The sequence below is a fragment of the Haliotis asinina genome, chromosome 14 (genome assembly GCF_037392515.1).
Source record: "Haliotis asinina isolate JCU_RB_2024 chromosome 14, JCU_Hal_asi_v2, whole genome shotgun sequence".
NCBI lineage: Eukaryota > Metazoa > Mollusca > Gastropoda > Lepetellida > Haliotidae > Haliotis > Haliotis asinina.
Window position 1 is genome coordinate 47024049 of NC_090293.1, and position 27075 is coordinate 47051123.

General features: G+C 43.2%; 1 protein-coding gene across 1 annotated transcript in view; it reads right to left on the bottom strand.

Annotated features, from left to right (window-relative positions):
- LOC137260842 (MAM and LDL-receptor class A domain-containing protein 2-like) overlaps window positions 1-27075 on the bottom strand; it is a 117465-nt gene that overhangs the window by 13842 nt on the left and 76548 nt on the right. Inside the window, exons 123-147 of the mRNA XM_067798401.1 lie at window positions 26074-26193; window positions 25390-25539; window positions 25058-25173; window positions 24298-24462; window positions 24106-24196; window positions 23645-23797; window positions 23075-23338; window positions 22544-22677; window positions 22185-22290; window positions 21021-21424; window positions 20622-20712; window positions 20068-20205; window positions 18988-19247; window positions 18325-18559; window positions 18056-18178; window positions 16573-16700; window positions 15499-15631; window positions 15172-15324; window positions 14474-14632; window positions 13908-14032; window positions 13490-13580; window positions 13057-13197; window positions 11762-12018; window positions 11234-11465; window positions 172-10782 (exon numbers count right to left, since the gene is read on the bottom strand). Of these exons, the coding sequence (XP_067654502.1) occupies window positions 172-10782; window positions 11234-11465; window positions 11762-12018; window positions 13057-13197; window positions 13490-13580; window positions 13908-14032; window positions 14474-14632; window positions 15172-15324; window positions 15499-15631; window positions 16573-16700; window positions 18056-18178; window positions 18325-18559; window positions 18988-19247; window positions 20068-20205; window positions 20622-20712; window positions 21021-21424; window positions 22185-22290; window positions 22544-22677; window positions 23075-23338; window positions 23645-23797; window positions 24106-24196; window positions 24298-24462; window positions 25058-25173; window positions 25390-25539; window positions 26074-26193 (14580 nt within the window). The remainder of the gene's footprint in view (window positions 1-171; window positions 10783-11233; window positions 11466-11761; window positions 12019-13056; window positions 13198-13489; window positions 13581-13907; window positions 14033-14473; window positions 14633-15171; window positions 15325-15498; window positions 15632-16572; window positions 16701-18055; window positions 18179-18324; window positions 18560-18987; window positions 19248-20067; window positions 20206-20621; window positions 20713-21020; window positions 21425-22184; window positions 22291-22543; window positions 22678-23074; window positions 23339-23644; window positions 23798-24105; window positions 24197-24297; window positions 24463-25057; window positions 25174-25389; window positions 25540-26073; window positions 26194-27075) is intronic.

The following is a 27075-nucleotide window of genomic DNA, read 5'->3' on the forward strand; positions in this document are numbered from 1 at the left end:
AACCCAGGATAAATTTCATTTCGTTATTATTAAGATCGACTGTATTGTGGTAATGGTATTTGAGAAGGATGTGTCCAATATTAAAGCGAACTAGCAGACCTTCTTTGCACATATATTACTGGAATTTCTAATCCTATTTACATTTAAGTTTTGTCTATTTAGGCTACTCACCACATGTGGATTCATCCGAGCCGTCCGCACAGTCTTCTCGGAAGTCGCAGACTTTTATCTTGCTGATGCACTTCCCACTTCCATGACAATTGAACTGCTTGGTCAGGTCACAGGACTGAGGCGCCGTAGTTGGTGGTGTCAGAGTTGTCCCGGTCACAACAGGACGAGGCGCATCCGGTAGAGATTGTCCTGAGTATTGGCAGTCTGGTGTGAAGGACACATCATCAATGGCGATGTCACCTAAGTAGCTGTCTCCGATTTTGCCTTCAATGATGACCTGGAAGCTGCTGGAACTGTTTAGAGCGACGTCATCCTGTTGCCAGGCTGCACCCTGATCTCCCGCTCTTGACCAGACAAGGTTGGTAGGTGTTCCAGAGTTGTAGATCCTGATGTAGATGTTGAGCTGTTTGACAAACGTTCCATACATATAATAGCTAAACCTCATATGGCAATTCTTCCCTGCTGTTGGACCGAATGTTTTAGTCATCAACCACGTCTTGTCATTATATTTGTGTGGTTGTGAAGCTTCCATGTATAAGTAATGTCCAGTAGCTAATCCAGTAGTGTGATCCCGATCGGGACCACTGTTGTACGAAGGAGTGCTGCCATTCCAGCGGATCCAGTCAAAGTTATCATCAACCCCATTTCTGCCTTGGAGCAGGTCCCCAAAGCCACTCTCGAAATTAAACTTCATGTATGTTGAACAATCTGGGTCTGTTTCATCGGAATTGTCCCCACAGTTGTCAGTTATGTCACATTTCCTACTTAAGCTGACACAGGCCTTATTTGTGCATCGGAACTGAGTTGCCTGGTTACATGATGGCTGTGGAAGGGGTCGTCCACAGTCTTGGAACTGGAATTGATCCAGTGCAATTTTTCGTGCATAGTAAACGGGACCAACCACTTCAAATTCCAATGTGAATGGAGTCTGTCTTCTACCGATCCCTACTGTTGTGTGTTGCCAGATCTGTCCATGGTCAGAGTTGCTTTGCCATAGCGTTGATTTGTCTCCCTTTTCGTAGATGGAGAGTGTAAGACGAGTGCTGTAGCCAGTTCCTTGCATGTAGTAGTAAAATTGTAGCTTGCACTCGGAACTGGCTCCATTGTAAGTTGGACTTATGAAATCGGCATAGTTACCACTGGGACGACCTGATGTCTGATCATGAATGAATACAAAGTATCCCTTGGGGTTAGATGTGCTGTCGACCATGGGAGCCATCGCTCGTACACTAGCTGTTGAAGCCCCTGAAGCTCTCTCCCAGTTGAACTTGTCTTGGTGAGCGTTACGCCAGCCACATGTATCAGAATCAAACCCACACGTGATGGGGCACATTTGTTCGTCTATGCCATTGGGGCAATCAGGGGTAAAGTCACATGTCTGGTTTGGAGGGATACATGATCCATCACTGCAGGTGAACTGACTGTTAACACACGGAGTTCCAGTGAAGTTAGCTGGAGGTGTAAATGTCGGGTAGTGTGTGGTTGCTGTAACGGGGACGTTTGTGGCTGGTGGAACAGCATTACAACCAGGTGTGAATGTGATATCATCTATTGCTATGTCACCTCTGTAACCAACACCAACAACACCTTCAATGATTGCCTCATATGGCGTTGAGCTTTGGAAGTTTACCTCTTGTCGCAGCCACTTATTTCCCTGTTCACTTGTTGTTGAGGACAGGAGTGTTGTTGCCTGGAATGTTTTCTGATAGACATTGAGGGAACCAATGTTTGATCCATACATGTGGTACCAGAATCGAAGGGCACAAGGGCCGGTGGTCTTAGGCAAAGTATATATTATTCGTGCGGTGTCGTTAGGCTTTCTTGGGGCTGATGATTCAATGTATAGATAGTATCCTGTTGTTGAAAGAGTTGTATGATCGCTGCTTGGTCCTGTCATGTATGACACAGTTCGTCCACGTTGTCTTGTCCAGTTAAAATTGTCGTTCATATCCTGAACCCATCCACAAGTTCCTTGTTCAAAGTCACATCCATAATATGCAAGGCATTTGTTGACTGACTCATCTGATCCATCACAGCAGTCTGTTTGATAGTCACATCTCAGGTTTTCTGAAACACAGTGGCCACTTGCACACTGGTACTGTCCAAGAAGACATTGTCCCTGTGGCAGCGATTCTCCACAATTCACAAAGGCTATATCGTCAACCGCAACGTATGAAGGCGAACTTGAAAATGCAACAGCCTCAAAGACAAGCTGGAAGTCTGAGGAGCACACTGGTAAGTTCGCAGTGACATTGTACCACTTGTTCATTGGTTTAGGACTAGTGGGCATTTGCCAGATATGTTTATCCATTCCTCCTGTCCTGAGCAACAGACTGAATGAGGAGAAGCCTCTTCCTGCTAAAGCATACCAGAATGTTATGGTACAAGTAGGCCCGCCTTGACTAAAAACTGGACTGACAAGCTGTGCCTTCTCCGGTAATGTCCGCCCAGAATTACTTACAAGTGCGTAATGGCCATTATTTTGTCCTGTTGTGTGATCCCCGCTGGGTCCGGTTTTACTTGATGGGTTTCCATTGGTGCCTAGTGTCCAGTTGAATGTCGATCCTGCAATTTGGTTAGTCCATTGACAAAAGTTGCCACCTTCAAAATTACATGTATAAGGACAAGATGCTTCATCACTTCCATCTAAGCAATCCTTTCTGAAGTTGCAGGTGGATCCTACGTTAACGCATTGTTTCCCATCTTTACATTGTTGTTTACCAAACCCACACGGTCCAGGTGTTCCTTGAGACACGGGGAGAGTAACCCTGTCAGCAACATGACATTCAGGTGTAAATGATACATCATCAAGTCCAATGTCTCCAAGGTAGCCACTTCCACTCTTTGCTTCAATGACAATTCGGAAATTCTGCTGACTGGTGAGGACAAAACTTGCATGGTTCCAGGCATCGTCTTGGGCATTACTTCTCATCCATACTGCATCTCTGCCTCCAACGTCAGCTGTTTGCTTGTATACTGTCAGGGAGTTGATGTCTTTGCCAAACATGTGATAGAAGAACCTCATGCTACAGGTACCTGTCATTGTTGCCAGGAAGACTGGACTCATGATTCTTGCGGTGTCATTTGGTCTGCGTGGACTCGATGTTTCTATGTAGATATAGTATCCAGTCTCATTACCATAGGTGTGGTCAGAATCTGGACCAGTGCCGGTCGTCATTGTCCTTCCCCTGGTTCTTTGCCAATCAAAGTCATCTGTATTATCTTGGATCCAGTTACACATGTCATGTTCGAAATTACAGCGTTCCACATAATTTGTACAGCTAGATTCATCGGACCAGTCTCCACAGTCATTCTGGAAGTCGCACAGTGAATTCTGATCTACACATGATCCGCTCTTACAGTGGAACTGATTACTTGAACATAAAGCCATTTGACTACCCATGGCACACTGGCTGAATGAAATGTCGTCTATTGCCATATCTACAGATTTCTGGAACTGGGTTGCCTCAAACATTAGACGGAATCCAGGAGCTCTTGCTCCTATTCCAACAGTTACATTGGCCCACTGATTGCCTTTGTCACCGAGTGCTGACCAGAGCAAAGTTTTTCCTGACTTACTGTTCGCTGAAGCTCCTGGAGCAAGGAGAAACAGTCTCAATACTCCTCCTTGATTGCCATTTTTAAACATCCAAAACGTAACTTGGCATCCACCTGCAAGTTGACCATAGACTGGAGACATCATGACTGCATCACCAAAGAAGGTTCCAACAGAGGAGTCGACAAACACATACGAGCCAACTCCAGACAACCCTAGAGTATGATCATGTGAAGGACCTGATACAGCTGATGGTGTGGATCCATTATGTCTATCCCATTTGTATCTTCCTGCGCCAGCCATAGACCAGCCACAGAGACCTTTCTCGAAGTTACATTTTCCACAAAGAGCTTCATCAGAGCCATCCTGACACTGTGTGATGAAATCACATACCTGTGTTGAGTTTATGCACTGATTTCCAGTGGAGCACTGGAATTTTCCGGTACCGCATGGACTTTGTGTTGAAGGTGTGGCAATACCTGGTTGAACCGTGGGGAATGATCCGGTGTAGTTGGTGCATTGAGGTGAGAAGGAAATATCATCAATGGCAATGTCACTGAAATAACTCCTGCCAACACTTGCCTCAATGACAACCTGGAAAGGAGTAGTCGAGTAGAGCGGGACCTCTGTCCTGGCCCAGAAGTTACCTACCTCTCCTTGCCTCGTCCATTTTCTGATCAAGGGTCCATTTACGGATGATCTAGTGTACACACTGAGGGACGCTACATCTTTTCCATACATTAGATAGTAGAACCTCATGGTGCAGTATGGACCAGTTGCTGATGGTCCAAACACCATACTTGCCATTCTTGCTTTCTGACCTGGTTTCCTTGGAGATGATGTTTCAATGTAGATATAATGTCCAGAAATTGTGTTCAACGTATGATCTTTTGATGGTCCAGTCTGGGCCGAGGGTGTCTGGCCGGCACGACGCGACCAGTCAAAGTCATCATCCTTCAACTGTGTCCACATGCAGATGCTCCTTTCAAAGTCACAGCCGATGTAGCGTGCAGCACAAAGTTTTGGGTCTTCATCTGACCCATCTCCGCAATCATCAGTGTAATCGCACTGTCTGTTCTGATCTATGCACGCTCTGTTTTTACAGGAAAACTGTGCTGCTGTGTGGGTGCATGACTGACTGGTCGGTAATCCACAGTGCTGGAACTGAATGTCGTCAATAGCAATATCTCCAAGAACACTATAGGTTCTTGCTGCTTGGATGATGATTTGGAAAGGTCGGCTCATCCGTCCAATGGGCACTGTTATTTGATACCATTTGTTGCCATGATCTCCTGTTGTGTACCATATCCTTGTCCGCAGAGTCCCTTCCGCTTGATACACAGTCATTGTTCCTATTCCAGTTCCATACATATGGTACCATAATGACATCTGGCACGTTGAAGAAGACTGTTGCAAGACAGGACTGGTGAAATCAGCTCGTTGGTAAACGCTTCCATTAGAAGCATCAACATACATGTAATAACCTGATGCTGAACCGAGAGTGTGATCAGTTGATGGGCCTGTGTTGGAATCGGGTGTGGCACCACGGTACCGTGTCCATGTAAAGCCTCCGTTAGCTCTTGATACCCATTTGCATGTGCCATTATCAAAGTTACAGTTGTATCCACACGCTGTTTCTTCCTCTCCATTTGGACACTCAGAGTTAAAGTCACATACATGGGGAGTGCTGACACAAGTTGAGACAGTTGGACACTGGAATGCACAGTTCTGGAATGGCGTAGGTGTAGGGATGGCATTGCATGCACCTACTTGTAAAACAACATCATCGATGGCCATATCACTCAAGAAACTGCTTCCAACTATTCCCTCAATTATGATCCTATAGTCAACTGTTTGATTGTGGATTGTCAATCTTGTCAGATACCACTGTGTTGCAGAAGTGGCCTTCTGCACCGTCAGGAGATTCTGCACTGCACCACCATTTGGCCAGAGTTTTACATTAATACTTCCCATACCTGACCCATACATGTTGTACCAGAAAGAAAGACATCGTGTCACATTACTGAATGCTGTAGATACAAGCCAAGCTTTATCACCCTGTTTCCTTGGACTTGAAGCTTCAATGTAGGCGTATGTCCCGTACCGTGTGTTTAAAGTGTGGTCTACACTTGGGCCAGTTCCTGCAGACGATGTACCACCCTTGCCTCTTAACCAATCAAATGTGTCATTCTTCCTATTGTTCTGCCAGGTACAGAAATCGTTTTCGAATGAACAGTCACCTTCAGGTGCACATGGTGTGGTTTTATACAATATATCATCGATTGCAATATCACCCAGGAATCCACTACCAACTATACCTTCAAATGTAAACTGGAATTGGTTTGTGCTTCGCAGATTCACTTGTGCAATGAGCCAGTCAGTGTTGATATTTCCACTTCGTGTCCACACTGGAGTCCCAAGGTTGTTTGCTTGTTTCTGATATACATTCAACGTCCCCATTGTTTGACCATTCATGTTGTACCAAAACTGAAGGCAAGATCCTGAAGTTGGATCAAGAAGTGGACTATCTAGTCTTGCCTTATCACCACGCCTTCGCGGGGCTGATGTTTCAATGTACATATATGCACCTTCTGGAGTTTCAAAGGTGTGGTCACTTGTCGGTCCGGTTCCAATGCTTGTAGTTCCTCCATGGTGTAGTGTCCAGTCAAAGTTGTCAGAGTACTCTTGAGTATAACCACACATTCCGTCTTGGAAATCACAAGACGCTTGAGCTGGACAGTGGTCAGTGTTCATTGATATATCATCAATGGCAATATCCCCTTGATAGCCTGACCCAGAAAATGCTTCAATAACAATAGCGGTAGACCCTGAAAAACCCTTTAAGAATATCTGAGCATATTTCCACATTTGTCCTTGATCTCCAGCTCGTGTCCATAGCCTCGTATCGCGTCCTCCATTCCTGGCGTACACATTGAGGCGGTTAATGTTTGCTCCATACATGAAGTACCAGAACTTAAAGCAGCTCCCTTGTGGTGATATTACCCACGTTGTACTTATCAACCGTGCTGTGCTGTTGGGCACTCTGTTGGAAACCTCAGTGTACATGTAATGTCCCTGATAGTCCCCGCGGGTATGGTCAGCTGTTGGACCTGTGTTTGTTGAGGATGTGCTACCTGCATACCTAGTCCAATCAAACACATCAGTCTGGTCTTGACTCCAATCGCATATGTTCATTTCAAAGTCACAGTCAATTTTCGTTGGTGGATAGGTTGCTGGTGAGGTAACAGTCGTTGGTGTCGTCATTGTCGTTGAGGCACCATAGCATCTATAGTTGAACACTGATATGTCATCAATGGCGATATCGCCAGTGTAGTTTCCACCATATACTCCCTCGAATACCACATCATAGTCTGAGGCTTGGTTAACGGTGACCTGACCCAGTCTCCATAGGTTGCCTTGATTACCAGACAGGGACCACACGAGCTTGGTGTAATTTGAAGCTACTGACTGGATGTAGACATTGAGGGTTCCAACGCCTGAACCATACATAAAATAATAGAATCGGACACAGCTTCCATATGAGCTTGTTGCGTGAAGATGTTCACTGACAAGTCTGGCTTTCTGTCCTACTATTCGGTTGGATCCTGATGTTTCGATGTACATATAGTACCCATTAGTTGTGCCCAGAGTGTGATCAACCCTTGGTCCTGTTGCTGCGCTTGGTGTTCCTCCATAGTCTCTGAGCCAGTCAAAGTCATCCCCTGTCTGAATGTTTATGTATCCACACATGTCCTCTTCAAAGGTGCAGTACCCAGGAGGTTTACAACCACCATCCTCCCATGCTATGTCATCTATAGCAATGTCTCCCGTGTATGAAGATCCTCGCACTGCCTCGATTTGGATTTGGAAAGGTTTGTTGTGAGCGTTGACCATCATGCTGGCTCGTCTCCATATGTTTCCTTGGTTTCCATTCAAATACCAAATCTGGTTCCTGAAAGTCCCATTTTGCTTTTGGTACACGTTTAAACTTCCAACGCCACTTCCGTACATTTGGTACCAGAATGTTAAACATGTGATTGAGTATTGATTATATGTACCGTAGAAGCTTTGGTGACCATTATACATTGGACTGATAAGGACAGCACGGTCTCCTCTGACCCTTGGAGCAGATGACTCAATGAAAGCAAAGTGGCCTGTATTAGAGCCAAACGTGTGGTCGTAGGTAGGGCCAGTTCCCAGTGACGAGGTTCCATTGCTTCCGATCGACCAGTCAAATTCATCTTGCGTAGACTGTTGCCAGTTACAGTACCCATTTTCAAAGTCACACCCTCGAGGGGTTGGACACGCTCCCTTTACTATTGTGATATCGTCAAGAGCTATGTCACCTTGATATCCTGATCCAACTGTACCTTCAATGTATACAATGTAATCTACGCTTGAAAACAGTGTTCTCTGTCCCTTAATCCATTTATCGCCTTGGGCCCCTGACTTGGACCAGAACACAGAGGAATTGGTCTCTATGCTTAGACGGATGGTAAGGTTTCCAATTGTAGGCCCGAACATGTAGTACCAGAAGCTTAGACAGTGTCCACCTGATTGTGTTGGTGGTAGGAGAGGACTCTGTAATCTTGCAATGTCTCCCTTTTTTCTTGGGTAAGAAGTTTCAATATAGATGTAATACCCAGATCTCGTGGTGGTATGGTCATATCTTGGTCCAGTCCCGACACTGGTGGTCGTGCCCGACTTCCGTGTCCAGTCAAACTGGTCATCTTGTGCCTGAGCCCACGAACACAGATCCGTTTCAAAATTGCAAGCGAGGTTTGGAGGGAACACTTTACTATCACAATAGTTGAAGGAGATATCATCAATGGCGATATCAGAAGTGGGTGTTGCGGTGAAACCTTGCGATGGTAAAGCTCTGAATTGGATTGTGTAATTATTTGGCATGCTATGTCTAAAAGCTGCTCCGATATACACTGTGCCTCGGTACCATGCTGTTGACGAGTAATATATGCTTGATCTTCTGCTGAAAATGCGTTTGTATACACCGTTTGTAACAAATCCTGCCTCAAGTGTTCCAGCATTTTGTCCTCTCATATTATAGTAGAAGAACATTTGGCAGTAAGTTGACGGTGCTGAAAGTGTAGGACTTTGAAGGACAGCAGAACTGTAGAATACACCTTTGGAATGTTCCACAAACATGTAATGACCTTTATTTGAACGTAGAGTGTGATCGGTTGCGGGGCCTTTGGAACCCATTACGGAACTGGTGCTCTGAGTCCAGTTGTACCTGCCAGTGCTGAAGTCCGTCCATCCACAAGAGTCTGTTTCAAAGTCGCATGGTCCACAGTTTCTTTCATCAGAACGATCAGAGCAGTCAGGAGTGTAGTCACAGACCTTAGATGCATTCACACATGTTCCATCTCCACACTTATGGCCTCTGTTGTTGCAGGGATTGACTGTCGTGGTCGGTGATGTCACAGGATACAATGCTGTAGGTAGTGTCACACCAGTTATCTTGCAATTTGGACTGATAACTGTGTCATCAACAGCTATGTCACCAGTGTATGTAGTTCCACGGACTCCTTCTATCATTATCTGGAAGTTCTGGGTGTTGACGAGTTGAACTGTCGCTCGTGCCCATAAGTCTCCCCTGTTTCCGCTCTTGCTCCATACCTTCTGTACATACCCTCCTGTCTGAGTTACCATATATACGTTCAATGACCCTGTTCCCACACCATACATGTGGTAGTAAAACGTAAAGGTGCAGTGATCTGATGATGTAGCAGGTTGGATCACCCGGCTTAGAAGTTGCGCCTTGTCACCAGCCCTGCGAGGAGCAGATGATTCAATGTAGATGTAGTATCCAGAATTAATGTTGGTGGTGTGATCTCTCGTTGGCCCGGTATTGCTTGATGATGTAGGTCCTCTGTGTCTTATCCAGTTGAAATTGTCCTTAGTATTCTGTGTCCAGTGACAGAAGGACTGTTCAAAGGTGCAAGTTGATGACCCAAGGCAAAGGAACTTGGCTTCATCACTGTTATCTCCACAGTCATCGATAGTGTCACAAACTCGGAATACGTCCACACAAGCTCCGGTCGCACATCGGAATTGTGTGGTTGCATTACAGCTGGCTTGGACTGGTGGGAGGGCACAGTTGATGAAGGTGATATCATCCACAGATACTACACTTTTGGAGTAGTAACTCCTGCTGGCTCCGACAAGAACTTGGAATGGTGCACTGATTCTACCAATATCTGCATATCCGACTGTCCACGTGTTTCCCGTTCTAGCAGTCTCTCTAAAGATGACAGTTGTTCTTGTTCCAAGCTGTATGGAAATTGTGATTTGTCCATTGTAATAACTGGTTCCACTGTTCATGTAATAGAAGCGCATCTGACAAGTGGAGGAAGATTGCCTCATTGTCGGACTGGCCAAGGTTGCTAGCGCATTTGCCGTTCCTTTGGCACTGTCAACGTACAAAAAGTGCCCACTAATTGTTCCCAGGGTGTGGTCTACATTGGGACCACTGGAGGACGTCATGGTGCTGTTCTGACCAATCTGCCATCTGAAAGACCCTTTGCTTGCATCATTCCAGGAACAAAGTCCTGATTCAAATGTACAGTTGCCACAGGTGAGTTCATCACTGTTGTCAGTACAGTCCTGGCTGAAGTCACACAATTTGCTTGCTGAAATGACCTGTCCGCTTTTGCAGGTAAACTGAGTCGGTGTACTGGTGGATGAGCACAGTCCTGGCGTTACTCTGAGATCATCAATAGCCATGTCACTGGTGTAGCTTGTTCCGACAATACCTTCGAATATGATTCTGAACTGGGCTGGTGACTGAACAGACACGGCTGCGTTGCCCCATTGGCTGCTTTGATTTCCAGTGCGGTGCCAAAGGTTCTGTAGAGGTGCTTGAGGCGTTGCAACAGAGGGGTCCAGATAGACGTTGAGAGTTCCCATGGAGCTTCCATACATGCTGTACCAGAATGTGAGACATCCTCCAGCGGGCATCCTCAGAACCTCGGACGTCAGTCGAGCCCGGTCGCCCTGTCTTCGTGGGCTAGATGACTCAATGTACATGTAGTGACCTGTCAAGTACAGATATTACAGACTGTAGCGATTTATATCATTGTCGTCTTTGTTTTCATTTTAACTTCAAGTTTACTTTTGATGTAGTCCTTTCCGTATAGATGAAAGGTCACGTTAACCGTAACTTAGACTGCTGTTATCTATTAAAATCTACATATGTGTTGTTAATGTACATTGGCACTTCTCTTGAAGGGAAACAATAAAGAAGTAGACAGTTATTCACCTGTAAAATATACAAACAAATCAAAGGGACTTGTGTTAAGCTTTAATGTACTTGATGTCAAGACTATTTCATCCATTGAGGTTTCACGATATGCATCTCGACAATTGACAGTGCTATACTTTGCATTTGGGTGGTGGTGCATTTTCATGGCATTTTGCAAATTCTCAAAGGCAGCATATAGCTACATTCATTCATTCAATCTGTACATCACTCTTTCGTAGGTCTACCTTGAGCTGATCCAAGAGTGTGGTCAGTTTTTGGTCCCGTGCCATATGACCCAGTACTGCCACTGCCTCGCAACCAATCAAAGTCGTCTCCAAGGTTGGCATTAGTCCATAGGCAGGTATCAAATTCAAAATCACAACCTCCAGATGGCTGGCAGAGTCGAGGCTTGACTGTGACGTCATCGATTGCTATGTCACTGTAGTAGGAACTTCCAACAACGCCCTCAAAGATTACCTAAGGAAACAACGGGAACACATATGATGCATGACGGAAAAATGGTAGTAATCACAAAATGTAGATACAACTCAAACAGTGCTTATAGGAGTCATCTTATTTTAATTGTATCATTATTATTAACATATTTTAGGTTTTGCTAAAAATGCTTGGGTAGCTCAATTTACACTTGTGTAAATTGGACCACAGGTGATCATCAGATAACAAAACCTACAGCTTGACATTCCCGCACTGTTATTGTTCTTTCTGAAATACATCATATAAAAATTAAAAATGTTACTATAGCTGAGACATACATCAAAAGGCACGTCGCTGTTGAGATTTATCTGAGCTGGGAGCCAATCAGTTGCTTGGTTACCAGACCTCGACCAGACAGCGTGTCCAAGACTGCCCTGTTTCTTGAAGTACACATTCAGCGTTCCCATGGTGACGCCATTCATGTGATAGAAGAACTGTAGACACTGCCCTTTAATTTGGTTGAAGTGAGGACCAATGAGACGAGCTTTGTCTCCTTGTCGCCGTGGAGCAGAGGCCTCGATGTACATGTAGTAACCTAAAGACAAATCAAAGTTTGTGAAGGCCGCATCATACATTTGAAATACGTTGTGTTATTTGGAAACATATTCCTAAATTTAAAATTCAAGAATGAAATGGTGGTACCTCCCTTCAGGTATTTGATTGTGGTTTGTTGAGTTACATTTCCGTGCACGTGTTATCATCGTTGATTTTCTGCAATCATTTGGTATGACATTTTTCATGTTCAACATTTTTACTCCCATAGGAATCAATGTTTAAGGATTCTTTCGGTGATGTTTTGTGGTCATTGAATTATTGATGTATCCCCGATATTTGTTTGTGTTCCCGAAGGGCAAGGGAAACATAAACAGACATCGAGCGAGGGAACGTCAACCCATGGGCCCCGAGGGACGAAGTGAACAACGTATTTATCTTACCGAAGTATAGTAATTTTGAACTGTCTGAATTAGGGGTATCGGATCGGGTATCGGATCGTACACTTCAACCAATGTGTGTGAATCAAACGATTCGAAAGTTGCATCTTGATGTTTTCCAGTAGGTGTTCTTTTGATAAAGACGTCACGGTGTAATTCCCCTTCTTATTATTCAGAGGGACTAAATTTGAACGTTTAGTTAATATTTATTTATTGGAAAGAGAAAACGTTTCGAAGCCATCGCTAGAGTTTGCACCAAGAAAAACAATTTTGGAGTTATCTCCCTTCCATCGATTTGCATTCGCAAAACATCGGATATTTCCGTGGATCATGCTTTAGATTATGGATTATTCGAGATAAAGAAGTACCGAATGAATTGCCATTGGCAACGGGGAACATTGCAGTGTATCTCGCTTTTCGAAAACGATATTTATGTGTGAGGTAAGATAAATACACTTATACCACGTCATTAAATAATCGCTCACTCACTCACTCACTCACTGGCTCACTCACTCAATCCACACGGAACTGTCATGCTACAAGCACAGCGGAACATACAAAACTTTCTGGTATAGGAATCTTGATATTACGGTTTCAAGTTCAATGTGTGGAGGCTGCTGCTCAATGACGTTCAGATTTACCATTGTATGTTCCATACGTATGGTCGTTTCTTGGACCCGTGCCAGATGACGAAGTGGACCCATGAGCTCTCGTCCAATCAAAATTGTCTGTTTGATCCTGGCGATAACTACAGATGTCGGGGGATTCAAAGTCACATATTTCTGTAAAGGCATATCATTCAGTAAAATATCATAGAGACTGATTACAAAATATTGATGTCATTATTATAATACTAGCACTACTGTATTGATTTTGACGGACGTATTTGCAAATGTGACCTTTCTATGAATTCTAAACATGTCTAAAACAGTAATGAAAATGGCTTATAAAGCCCTTAGCAATGTAACGGTGTCTTTAAAGCATATAAGTAATTCTTATACACTAATACACATGGACAGCCACATTATAAAGGGTAATCGATATTATCGATAATTTATGATCAATGCTACTGACGGTCAGGCGGGCATGGTCCATCGTTGAGCGAGATGTCGTCTAGAGCAATGTCTCCTTGGTATCCTGTCCCAATTCTACCTTCAAACACAAGCTGAAAGACAAATACCTCCACGGTTACTGGTGCTAGACACTCTTCAGATCCGTACATGTAAATGTTTCGGGTTATCAGGTGTTCAACAAAAAAAGTAACCCACTGGCGATTGATCATGTTATATTATCGGTAGGTATAATCAAGAAGTTCTCTTACAAGAAGTTTATCAGTTTATCCAACTCAGAGATCGATAACGCGACCTGCATCGACAAATGCCGAGCACGTAGACCCCAAATAAATTTATAGTAATACCACTCCCATTACTACACCAGATGGTACCCTCAATGCGAATCATGATCTTCATGAGGGACCCTACTCCCAGCTCACCTGTACGACTGTGGGCGTTGTCTGTGGTGTGGACAGGGTTTGTGGAGTCAGGTAAATGTCACCATAGTTCCATCGACTGTTTTGTTCTCCGATCCTGGTGAAGATCGGCTTGCCTAGCGTTGTTCCTGGGTAGTCAATCATACATTGAAGGGATCAGATTGGTAGAATACCTTATGTACTAACTAACAATGTCAACTCGTCGGACCATATACATCCTGAGTATCGTAACGTTTGGGCACAATATCAAGGAAACACGCAAATGGTATCGTATAAATATTTTATCATCATCAACGTTTTGTAGGTCTACTATCAATATTTGATCAGTACGAAACTGTGACTCAGTGACCACGTGACTCACAAAATAAAGCTCCGTCTTGTACTCGTTTATCAGTGTTGAATTTAACACATTCCACTGATAACCGAAATTTTATTTTTAAAAAAGATCCGGATAATTCGAACCAAGGGACGTAAGAAAGTCAATCAGTTGAATTTTACATCAATCTTTTTCACTTTTCAGATACATTTTAATCAGCTTGATGCTTATTCTCATGTTCATTATTCATTACCTTGCATTGCGTATGCGTCGAGACGCCCCACTTGGCCACCGTACATGTGGAAGAAGAACTTCAGACACTTCCCGATTGTGTCGACTGTAATGCTGGGGCTGATGATTCGAGCTGTCGAATTACCCCTCCTACCAGAGGCCTCGGTATAGATGTAGTACCCTGCATGTACAATCAAGGTGATGGTCGGGGATATCTTTATATACATTATTATGATCTTAATATTCCACGGTTCCCGTGATATTACTAGAATAGTGTATAAAACTCAACTCGCTAAACTTCCATGAACGTTTACAATTCTGAATCCGATTCATTTGTTACTCGTGTATATCTATACCTACCTACCTACCTACCTACCTACCTACCTACCTACCTACCTACCTACCTACCTACCTACCTACCTAGATATACAATATTGTGTGTGTGTGTGTGTGATGAAATAAAAAGAAACACCCAATATTATGTCATATCGTAGTAATATGATCTTAAACTCTCTTGGGGGATCATAATATATTATCTTTTATTCAGTCCCATGTAACCCTTACCCTTGTATTTATTTGTATAACTGCGGCTGCATGGTTAATAAAGAATATATTCAATTTTATCTTGGAGAAATAGTAAAATTATCATACTGTGACTGAATATAGAGCGAACTGGTCGTCTTTTTTCTTTCTGACGTTTTGTGGAAAATATATACATACCTTTGGATGACTGTGTGGTATGGTCAAATGCGGGGCCAGTGTTGAAAGAGCCCGTGGAGTTCTGTTGTAGCGTCCAGTCAAAGTCGTCGGTGTTGTCTTGATGCCACTGGCAGATGTTGTCGTTGTCAAAGTTGCAGTCAACAGGCGTTGGAGCTGTTCAAAACATAGTCATTAATAAATGAATTTGCAGAATTGGAAAGACGCCGATTGCGTTCATATCCTAGAACGATGCATGGCGCTAAAATAACAAATAGCACTTTTCCTCTTTAAGCGTTGTCACAGACGCGCAAGTTGACATAAGCGATAGAGCGCAAGGCATATACTGACCGTAGGTAACGGTGCTAGTGGGTGCTGTTGGGGTAGTTGTGATGGTGGCGTTGCAGAGACCACGTGTTATGGCGATGTCGTCAATAGATATATCTCCTTGGTAACCCGTCCCGATTTCTCCGTCAAAGATGAGCTAACAATAAAATATTCATTTCAGGGAATATTGTGCGTATTGAATCAACGGTTATTAAGGTCATATAATGTCCCTGTTAAGCTGTGTACATCGAAACCCAACTGTATAACACTTGAACTCCTTAAGAACCCCTAATATACAAGGTCTCCTGGTGAGTAAGTGAGTTTAGTTTTAAGCCGCACTAAGTAATATTCCAGCTATATGGCGACGGTCTGTAAATAATCGAGTCTGGACCAGACAATCCAGTGATCAACAACATGAGTCAAGAAAGTCAGCAAGACTGACCACTTGATCCCGCTAGTCACCTCTTACAAGTATAGTCGCCTTTTATGGCAAGCATGAGTTGCTGAAGGCTTATTGTACCCCGGACCTTCACGAGTCAGGTTTCTTGGTGCTGTTAGTTATAGCAGAATCATTTTGTGATTGTTGATGTGGCACAGTACCCGGCGTTACAGCTAACTGACACTTTTGATCGTCCGGGTAACACGTGTCGGAGTAACACGTGTCGGAGTAACACGTGTCGGAGTAACACGCGTCGGAGTAACACGTGTAGGAGTAACACGTGTCGGAGTAACACGTGTCGGAGTAAAACGTGTAGGAGTAACACGTGTCGGAGTAACATGTATGAGTTGTATTACTTGGATACACAGACGATGATACACCGAGTATGATATGGATCATAATATGAACTATTAAATGCTAGTACATTAATAGTGAAAACTGGGGTGGTCCTTAAATTTTGTTGTTGAGTATATAACTGTGATACACGCATGAAACACAGCACATCTAATATCCATTTCCTGTCAGTTATTCCTTCAGGTAACACATGTCATAGGCATATCATGTATGTTGCTCTGCAGTTCAGATTTAGAGTTTTTGAAAATATTTCAAAACTGTCATATTGACAGCTATATCGAATCAGAGTTTTGACAGCGTCTTACCTGGTAGCTGACGGTGCTGTTGATGTTGATCATGGCGTTGATCCACATCTGTCCCTGGTTTCCACTCAGAGACCAGATGAGCGTGGTCTTGGAGGGATGGGCCTGATACACTCGCAGCACTCCAATATCTGCATCAGGAACACACGGGAACTGGGGTTAGCTCTGTCTCTGACATACAACTCACTATAGTTAGTTCACATATATCTGTACACATCTGACCCGAGAAGATCCGGGTTTGACTTCAGCAACCAATGCTTGTCGTAAAAGGCGACTAATGGCGTCTGGGGTCTGGCTCGCTGCCTTGGTTGACACATGTCATCGAATCACAAATGCGCTGACCAATGGTCAAATAGTTGAATGCTGGACTGTGTGGTCTAAACTCCATTTTATAGAGACCGCCGCATTTAGCTTGAATATTGTTGAATGTGGCGTTAACCAAGGGCAATCTATACACATCCTTAGATCACCACTGAGAAACTATACCCTTATGATGGTGTACATGAGCTGACAAAAAATCATGAAAAAATAAATATATTCTTCACTAATAATAGGGGAACCTGAACTTTGAAGTCTGGTAGAAAAAATCCCATTGAGGAACGTTACAATGACATTCATCTTGTGTATGGAGCAACATTTCACGTTATCACCACACGCAAACACAATGCATGGGAAACACATGAACAACATGGGAACCTCCTACACGTGCATGGGGTATCATTATGAACCTTGACGTTTTTCAGGCAGGTCGATAAATCACTGTAGAGCATTTTTTCCCATAATTTTCGTGCATCTCAGGGTTTTCATGGTGAAATCAGCCACTACTGACTGAAAATTGTAAACCTGAAATATTCATATCATGCTCATCTAACAAGGGGGATAACTGAACGAACAGCTTTGCTTTGAATGAAATCCATGTGGAGATGCATTCTCAAAACATCTATAATTATTATATTAACATCGATTCAATCCCATATATCTCCCAATTTCGGCAATTGTACATGGAGAGTACAGTCCCCCTACTGTTTTTGAAGAGTGTTGAAAAACATTATGTCCATTGCATACACACATACCATTTATCAAAGACCATTACAGTGTATATGTCTGTGAAAATGCTTGTCAGCTATATAACGAAAGGATCAGGGGTAGTGATTAGTCTTGACTGTTTCAACTAACAAAGATGTACGGACAGGAAAGTGAGTGATTTGGTTTTACGTCGACTTTAGCAATATTTCAGCAATATTTCAGCAATATCATCGCGTGTGACCTCAGAAATGGGCTCAACACATTGTATCAAGGTGGGAAATCGAACCCGGGCCTTTGGCCACGACCGAACACTTTAACTTCTAGGCTACTCCACTACTCACTATCATGATAGTCCTAAGACCTAAATCTTATCCCAATTTGGCAAATTGTCGTTATAATTTCATGACATGGTGACGAATATACTGTAAAGTATTGAGTTCACAAGGCTCGTTCCACCTACCATTTCCATACATGAAATACCAGAAGGATAGGCAGGACGATGATGTCGGGAGGAGGTATTCGCTGTACAACCACGCTCGGTCGTTCCTGTTGCGTCCACTAGCTTCAATGTACATGTAGAATCCTGAAACAGAACCATCCAGTGTTTGACTCGTTGATATGCGGACTATGAAAAAGTAATTTGTCCAGCATTACTCGTGGTCAATAGAAACGAGAATGACAACAGTGAATTATGCCAAACACAACATTATTGACCGCTACAACAAGTACCCTGGTCAGTGTTGGTTGTGTGATCGACGCTGGGCCCTGTTCCCACAGAAAGTGTGTCCCCTGAGCTCCTTAACCAGTCAAACTGGTCGCCGCGGTTGTGATCAGCGCTGTAACCACATGTGTCGTACTCGAACGTGCAACTTCCGGGTACTGGACATTTGCCGTCGACGATCCGGATGTCATCAATTGCGATATCGCCTTGGTAACCAGATCCAATTACACCTTCGAACACAATCTATAAAAAAGAAAATACGATAAACCACTGCACCCTTAGAAACTTTGTAATTTTGTATGACTCCAAAAATAATTCTGCGTATCGGAATGCTGATATAAACGCACCAGAACAAACAATTATGTGTGCTATTCATATCATGAAACACTGTGCCAAATATAGTCATTGTCATATAATGTTTGCGGTAGTGGTTGATTCTGTATTAATGTTCCTCAATGGCGTTGATCCCTTTCTTGTCTGTACCTGATTATTTAAAGATTTTTGCAACATTACTTAAAGATTGGTTATTGCACATTCACTCACTTAACATGAACATAGTATTAGACCTACAGCATTCGTGGTTTCATGCGCCTCTCACCGTGAAAGGCTTTTCCTTCAAGACAGATAAAAGTGGTCCACGAAAAACCTGCTTTACGGCACTCGAAGCATACCTGCCATGAGGCTTGTTTGTTTACTTCAACTGTTCCATGATGCCATTGGTTCAGTTGGTTGAAGGATTTGGTCCAAGCCGCTTTCCCCATAAATCCTTGAGACTTGACGTACACGTTCAGCTGGCCGATCTGACTGCCGTACATGTGGTACCAGAACTTGACACATTTGGGCGCCGTGACGGCTGGGTATGACGGACTGGTGAGACGTGCCGTGTCTCCTCCTACTCGTGGTGCAGATGACTCAATATACATGTAGTATCCTGAACACATAAACACTCCAATGTCAGGGTGAGGTATCAATGTACATGTAATATACTGAGCACATAAGCACTCCAGTTGATGGGTAAGGTTGTCAATATCAGGGTGAGGTTGTCAATATCGGGGTGAGGTATCAATGTACAAGTAGTACCATGAATACATAAACACTCCAATATCAGGGTGAGGTTGTCAATGTCATTTCCAGATTATATGTAACACAGTGTCTGAAGCACTGTCGGTTATTAAATCTATTTGTTGTATGACGGATTTCCATGATTATATTTATGCGTTTATTGAAAATCTTGATTAATGTGATTCATGTGAAAATGAGAGATAGATAGATAGAGAGAGAGATAGAGATGGATATATATATATAGAGAGAGAGAGAGATAGAGATGGATATATATATATATATAGAGAGAGAGATAGGGATACATATAGATAGAGATAGATAGAGAGATATAGAGCGATATAGAGAGATAGATAGAGAGAGAGATAGAGAGATAGAGAGATAGAGATAGAGGGAGAAAACGAGAGAGGGGGAACGAGAGAGAGAGGGATAAAGATAAGGTCTGCTGAGGAAGACAAACACACAAATATATACACATTGTGAAAAGAGGAGGAGGAAAGACACAGGTTGGCAAACAGATACAAAGGATGGGATCTAAACTTCAAAACTGAAGCAACACTAATTGTTACTTTAAGCCGCATGCAGCAGTATTCCAGCGACGGGGACGTAGACAACACACATGTACTTGAATTGAGGATAGATGAAGATAGGATACACATTGTCAGAGACAATAACTTGGAGGACAAACAAACCTAAGCCGCTGTCGGTAGTGTGGTCGAAGCTGGGGCCAGTGTTTAGCGACGAGGTGCCATTTCTCCCTCGGGTCCAGTCGAAGTTATCGTTTGTGTCCTGAGTGTAACCGCAGAGGTTGACCTCAAAGTCACATGACACTGGAAACCAATACTCACCGTTATTTACATGGAAACAACAATTCAGACGTTAACAGACGTGATACTATATCCCATTTAACTTCAAACCATCAGCATGTTTCGTCGGACACCCCAGTGTACATGACACTATATTCCATAACACTGGAAATCATTACCCCTTTACATCGGACACGTATATATTCATGATACTATCTTCCATACAACTAGAAACCATTATCTTCGTTACGTCAGACACGTTCATGTTTATGATACGATATTCCATACAACTAGAAACATCTAACTTCGTTAGGCCGAACACGTTTATGTTCATCATACTATATTCCATACAACTGGAAACCTTTATCCAAGTTACGTCAGACACGAATGTATTCATGATACTATAACCCCTATGGGTGGAATACAATGAAATGACTCACTTGAACCTGGACATTGTCCTGGTGTGAGGGAAATGTCATCGAGTGCGATGTCTCCAAGGTAGCTGTGGCCGACAGTTCCCTCAAACATGATCTGAAAATACATTTTTTCCCAAGTGAACCCACAGCTTGCTCTTAATATCAGCGATGCTATGCAGTAAATCATTCACAGTTTGGTGTTCCGCGAAATTTTCATCCATGCAAGCAATGGGTTTTACCCATCGTGACTGAAACTTGAGATCGGAGGAAAGCACTTTCATTACTTGAAGTTATTTCATCTTTCTTTGAGAGGATTAATGTGATAAAATAGCCATGGTATAGTCAACTACCCCAAAAATATCATGCACTATACTGAATCTCTACCTCCGAAGATATAATGGCTAGACTATATTGTATCTCTACCTGGTATGGTTGAGTGCTGGTGAACCATCTGTTTGCCTGCTTCCACACATTCCCTACAGCTCTGGTTCGCGTCCAGATGATCGAGTTGTTGACAGTGGACACTCCTGTTCTCATATACACGTTCAGGGTGCTGATGTAGGCTCCATACATGTGATACCAAAACGACAGACATACTCCGCCTTGGTCAGTGGCCTTCTGGACACCAGAAGTGAGTTGAGCCTTCTCGCCATATCGTCGTGGTGAAGACGTTTCGATGTAGATGTAGAATCCGTGTCCGGTGGTGTGGTCACGATCTGGACCCGTTCCTGAGGATGGCGATGATTGGTTGGTTCTGGTCCAGTCGAAGTCGTCCATGGACTCTTGGAAGAAACCGCAGTATCCGGTTTCGAATGTGCAGTTCATGCCTGAAGATGTATTAAAAGATGTGAGTCAATATTATTCGAGATAAGAAGTACAACCACGAAGTAACCAATGAGCTACCATTGGAAATGGGGTGCTTTGCAAGGAACCTCTCTTGTAAGTAGTGTAGATTAAAAAATAATAGAAGAGCGCTCAGCCAATCAGAAAGCGACATATATGTGTGGGATAAGATAAATACGTTTATCTAACTTCATGTAAGAATTACGAGTTTTGATTGGTCCACGTGACTCTGATAAAATACCATGTACATCCATCACGATCCGCCAGCGGGTGTATACGACTTTTACACTCCCGCTGCGATAGTCATATCTTCCCGCTACGCCTCGGTGATGACGCGAGAAGTGAGAAAAGCGTGCATCGACAAGCCTTTAGTAACGTGCGGTGCATTGAGGTCAAACGATCAGCTGGTGTGAACATGGTAGCAAGTCGATTCGATGCGTGTTGTTTTGTTTTGATTTAGTGAAAACATTCAGCTAGATAAATGCGTTATCACATCGTGTCGAGGGAAATACGGGTTTTTATCAGTCCCGAGTAAGATTGTATTCCCCGATCCCTTACTCGGGACTGACAAAACCCCGTATTTCACTCGACACGATGTGATAGCTTATAATGTACTTCAGACATCCAACGCTCGGTTTGTCTCATAGAAACATGTTTTGTACGCCGCTGTAAGTCTTCTTACTATAAACAAAGCTGCACATTCGATGACAATCTAAACTAAGAATATGTTAAAATGTTTCTTACTTGTATCGTTGTACACAACTCCCGTCTGGCAGTCCAGGAATTTGACGTCGTCGATGGCAATGTCGTACTTTCCGTAGCCTGGTGAAGGCAGACTGTCGAACACCACCTGCACAGGTATAATAGGTGAAAGGTTACAGTGTCACCTTACATGTTGTGTGTGAACTGTTTGGATTTCCGATGGGATGAACGTGTTCTGTCTTATGTTAACAAAAAAAACCCCAAAAAACAAAAACACAAAACAAAAACAAAACAAAAAAACACAAAACAAACAACCCCCCCCCCCCGAAAAAAACAAACAAAACCACACTCACTCACTCGCTTCTTAATGTGAAAAGAAATCACATTTCCCACCACCTTACCCTATAGCCTGCATTGACTTGTCCAATGTCAACTGTGTCTTGTATCCAGCTGTTGCCTTGGTTACCAGTGTGACTCCATAGAGTGACGACGTCGTTAGGATGTATGCTGTGCTGCAGGAGTACCCGCAGGTTGCCTGGATACGAAATAATAACTTCTTTCAAAGATTTGACAAAAGCGAGCAATTACCGTTCGTTGAGCAGCAGATTAACAATTGTTAGCAAGCATGTCACAGTCAGAGTGGCCTCTATACTTGTACTAACCAGCGCTCATTCCAAGCGTGTCACAGTCAGAGTGGCCTCTATACTTGTACTAACCAGCGCTCAATCCAAGCATGTCACAGTGAGAGTGGCCTCTATACTTGTACTAACCAGCGCTCATTCCAAGCATGTCACAGTCAGAGTGGCCTCTATACTTGTACTAACCAGCGCTCATTCCAAGCGTGTCACAGTCAGAGTGACCTCTATACTTGTACTAACCAGCGCTCAATCCAAGCATGTCACAGTGAGAGTGACCTCTATACTTGTACTAACCAGCGCTCATTCCAAGCATGTGGTGGTAGAAGCTCATCCTGCAGCTGGGGCCAGTGGCTCCAAGGACAGGACTGGCAAGTTGACCACGGCTCTTGTACACCCCTGTCCCAGGTCCAACCACCATGTAGTGGCCAGTCTGGTTGTTGTCGGTGTGGTCGACGCTGGGACCGACTGTGCCAGCAACTCCGTTGTATGAGGTCCACTTGTAGATACCCGTGCTAATGTCTGCCCAGCCACACTGGCCATTCTCAAAGTTGCAGGTACCTGTAAACATGGATTAATCAGTGTTCACAGTCTTTACGGAAGGACAAGGAAACAAACTGGGCGTATTGGGAGGCCAGTTTCCTCTGTAACTGCAAAGCACAGATCACATGATAAAGACCCCAAGACCATTCACGTTTAAGACACGTAAATGAAGTGGGCCTCAATTACCCTCCAATAAATGTACAAAATAACAACTGAAGGAAAAATCCGTCTCTGCGAAGAGTTTAAGGATGACATCACACATTCTATATAAGTATGCTTAACGTGGGTACATACCGTGGGTGCATACAAGTTTCTGGAACTTACCGCAGTTCTTCTCATCAGATTTGTCCAGACATTGAACGATGAAGTCACACACTTGAGAAGCTGGGATGCACTGGCCGTTGTCACATTTTGATTGGTTGAAACCACATGGATTGGGCGTGGTTGGAGGGGTGGGAGAGCCAGATGGAAGAGCAGCTGAAATCAACAGAAGACGATGATACACTCACATAGAATAATTCTTATTGCATATCAAGATTCCGGAGACATGCATTTCGGAGTAGGATGTATACAATACGCACTGGAGGCATTTTGGTGCTAAAATACATCGTTACTAAGAATCAGTCCAAATGATCATGATAAACAAAATTGTCTGAGCTAAATAATATCACGACTAAATAGACAGTCAACACCAGTTAGCACAGTCCAAACTAGAGAGTCGTATCTGATGATAAGCAGTTGAACCTATGCCAGTGCCCTTGAGAATAAATGAAATGCGCACTCACATGTACTCGGTACACATCCGGGTGTTAGTGACAAGTCGTCGATGCCGATATCGCCTGTGTAGCCGTTGCCAACGACACCTTCAATGACAATCTGAAAATGACAGTTGATGAAAATGGTAAGTCAACAATTTATAAGAAGAAAAACGGTCATTCATTTAAACTCCAACCCAAGTGTATGAAAAATATATTCACCTGGAATGTTTGATACGCAAAAATTGGGATGTCTGCTCTCTCAAAGAAATCTCCAACGTTTCCGGTTTTGGTCCACAGCTTCCGTAGAGATCCGTCAATGGAAGTCCGACTGTAGACGTTCAAAGCACCAATGGATCTGCCGTACATATGGTAGAAGAGTCGGAGCTGGCAACACAAGAACCACACGTGATGTTCATGTTGGTGTTGTGAACAGTGACATTTCTGAAGTACACTTTAGAGTGAGGTTATACAAATATGGCATTTCTCCATTTTACCCATGTATCCTAATCAAGACTCGAACCTAGAAAATCCTTATCCTGAAACTGTCACCCCCTAGATCCACACTTGGACACCTGGTGGCCATACACGACTGTGGGAGAAGGGTCATCAATGACTAGATCCCCAAAATCTGGATTTTTTGGGTCTACAACTCGATGAGGTAACAAAATGATTTCTACCCGTGAAGATTCGGGTAAGAACTGATTTTCAGCAAAACATGCCTGTCGTAAGAGAGGACTAATCGGGTGGTCAGATTCACTGATTTGGTTGACACATGCCATCGTATCCCAATTTCATAGATCGATGCTCATACTGTCAATCATTTGACTGTCTATTGCAGACTCGATTTCTTACAGACCACAGCCCTCTTTGCTGTAATGCTGCTGAGGGTGGCATTAACCAACCAACCGACCAAGGTGTACCCTGCTCATTCCTTCTGGTGCAAATCCAAAGCTCGCTGACGAAACAAAGAGACTTTTACCGTGCACGATGTCGCTGCTCGTTTCGTGGTCATGGTTGGGTTCAAGGTCGGACTGACAAGACGGGCCGTGTCTCCTTGCTTACGTGGGGAGGACGTCTCGATGAACAGATAGTAACCTGGGTAGGAAGGATAGTGTTTGTGATTTCTCATAGATCAATCAGTATGAGTCGTCAGCCTAGAGACAGTGTTCATTTCCAGTAGCAGTCTCACTCACACTAGAACGAACGTATGAAAGAATCATGAATATTCTTTGTTGACCGAGTCCCGAATTTGTCCCGCATAGGAACATTCCAGTAATCTTTCTTTGATTTGTAATGCGTAAATCTGTTTACCCAGAGATGTCCCTCTTGTGTGGTCACGTGATGGTCCAGTTTCAACCGAGCTTGTTTGTCCGTTGGATCGAGTCCAGTCGAAGTTGTCTCCCTTGTCCTGGGTCCAGCTGCAGATACTGGTCTCGAAGTCGCACCGTCCGGGATAGGTGCCTGGAATAAAAATGACGATACTTGCATCCAGTACATTGTTACCGTGAGTGTAAATGTCTGTGTTTTAATAGGAATAATCTATAATAGTTAATATTGGGAAAATAACAATAAAATAAACAAAAAAGACCACCCAAATATTCAATAGTTAAGCATATATGGATCATCACATGAAGTATCAAATACTTTAATATTAAAATTTGGGATGAGTGTATATGGAGCTACTGCCTCTACCTAAATACAACATGAGAGCATGGGGTGCTGTTCTGACTGAAACACACGATGGGGATTGGGTATAGGGGTACGTTGTAAAACGTCTATCTATCTTTGAATGCAGTGGTGACGATCAGTTAGCTTAAATGCCATATTGAAACATCATCATTTATGATCACGTTTTTACCAACGAAACGAAAGACATAACTAACTTGGTGGTGTTACCTGTATCCTTATCACAAGATCGGACATAAGATACCACGGCATTGTTGTGACTTGATTTAGTGGCAACAAAAGGTTTCTCATCTATTGCTGATCACTTACTACATTTGGTTTCGTCGCTGCCGTCTCCACAGTCGTCTGAGAAGTCACAGAGGTCGGTGTTGGGTACACATGCACCCCTCTGGCATCGGAACTGACTTCCACTGCAGACCGGTTGAACAGCTGTATAAAACAAGAGTGAGTGAGTGAGCAGTGTATCTGGGGATCTAACATATATTTTCCGTTATTACTGTCATAGATGTCAGGAATCGAACTCTTTGTTTTTACAACTTTGGTGATAGCATAGTTTATCACAATTAGAGCACATTCCTGATTCCAGCCAAGTGGATATGGGGTTCGCGATATGTGGCTTGTTTATATACATAGAGAATCTCATCCTCGTGCCTACTCATATAAATTATATCAACAAGAGTTGATAAAGTTACAAATATCCGAGGCTTGCGAAGGGTATATTTAACTTTATCAAGGAGTGTTGATTATACTTGATATCGGTAGACATGAGGGTGAGAGACTATTTCTCTTTAAAAATCATTCTTCATTAATTTTCAATGAAAAAAAATATATCTTTCAAGACTGTATTACCATTAGATTTCCAGTGCAGCGATGTCATAGCACTGTGACATCATCAAGTTCATGACGTCATAGCATTGTAAAAACTCTACTGCCAAATTGATATCGCCTAGGAGATCTAACACAAGAAACACCCTCTGTGGAACACAGTTTTGGATGATAAACAATGAGCATGTTTGTTTTTACGGTGTAAGCTGTCAAAACTGGCATCTGTCCGATCCGGCAAGTTGTCAGCACCGAAATAAAATATCAGTTCCATCCGTGGCTTGTACATTTAACATCGGGACACTGTCTAAACCGGATTATGTCTTCAGTCCCACTAAGTACCGGTTTAGATTTTAGACAGCCTCCATTGTATATTCACATAGGGATTGAACATTTATTTTCAGGACACTAACATTGCTATATCAATAGTTCGGCTTCACATATTACAAATGCAATACAAAGTTTGACAGAAATGTCTGAACATAAAAT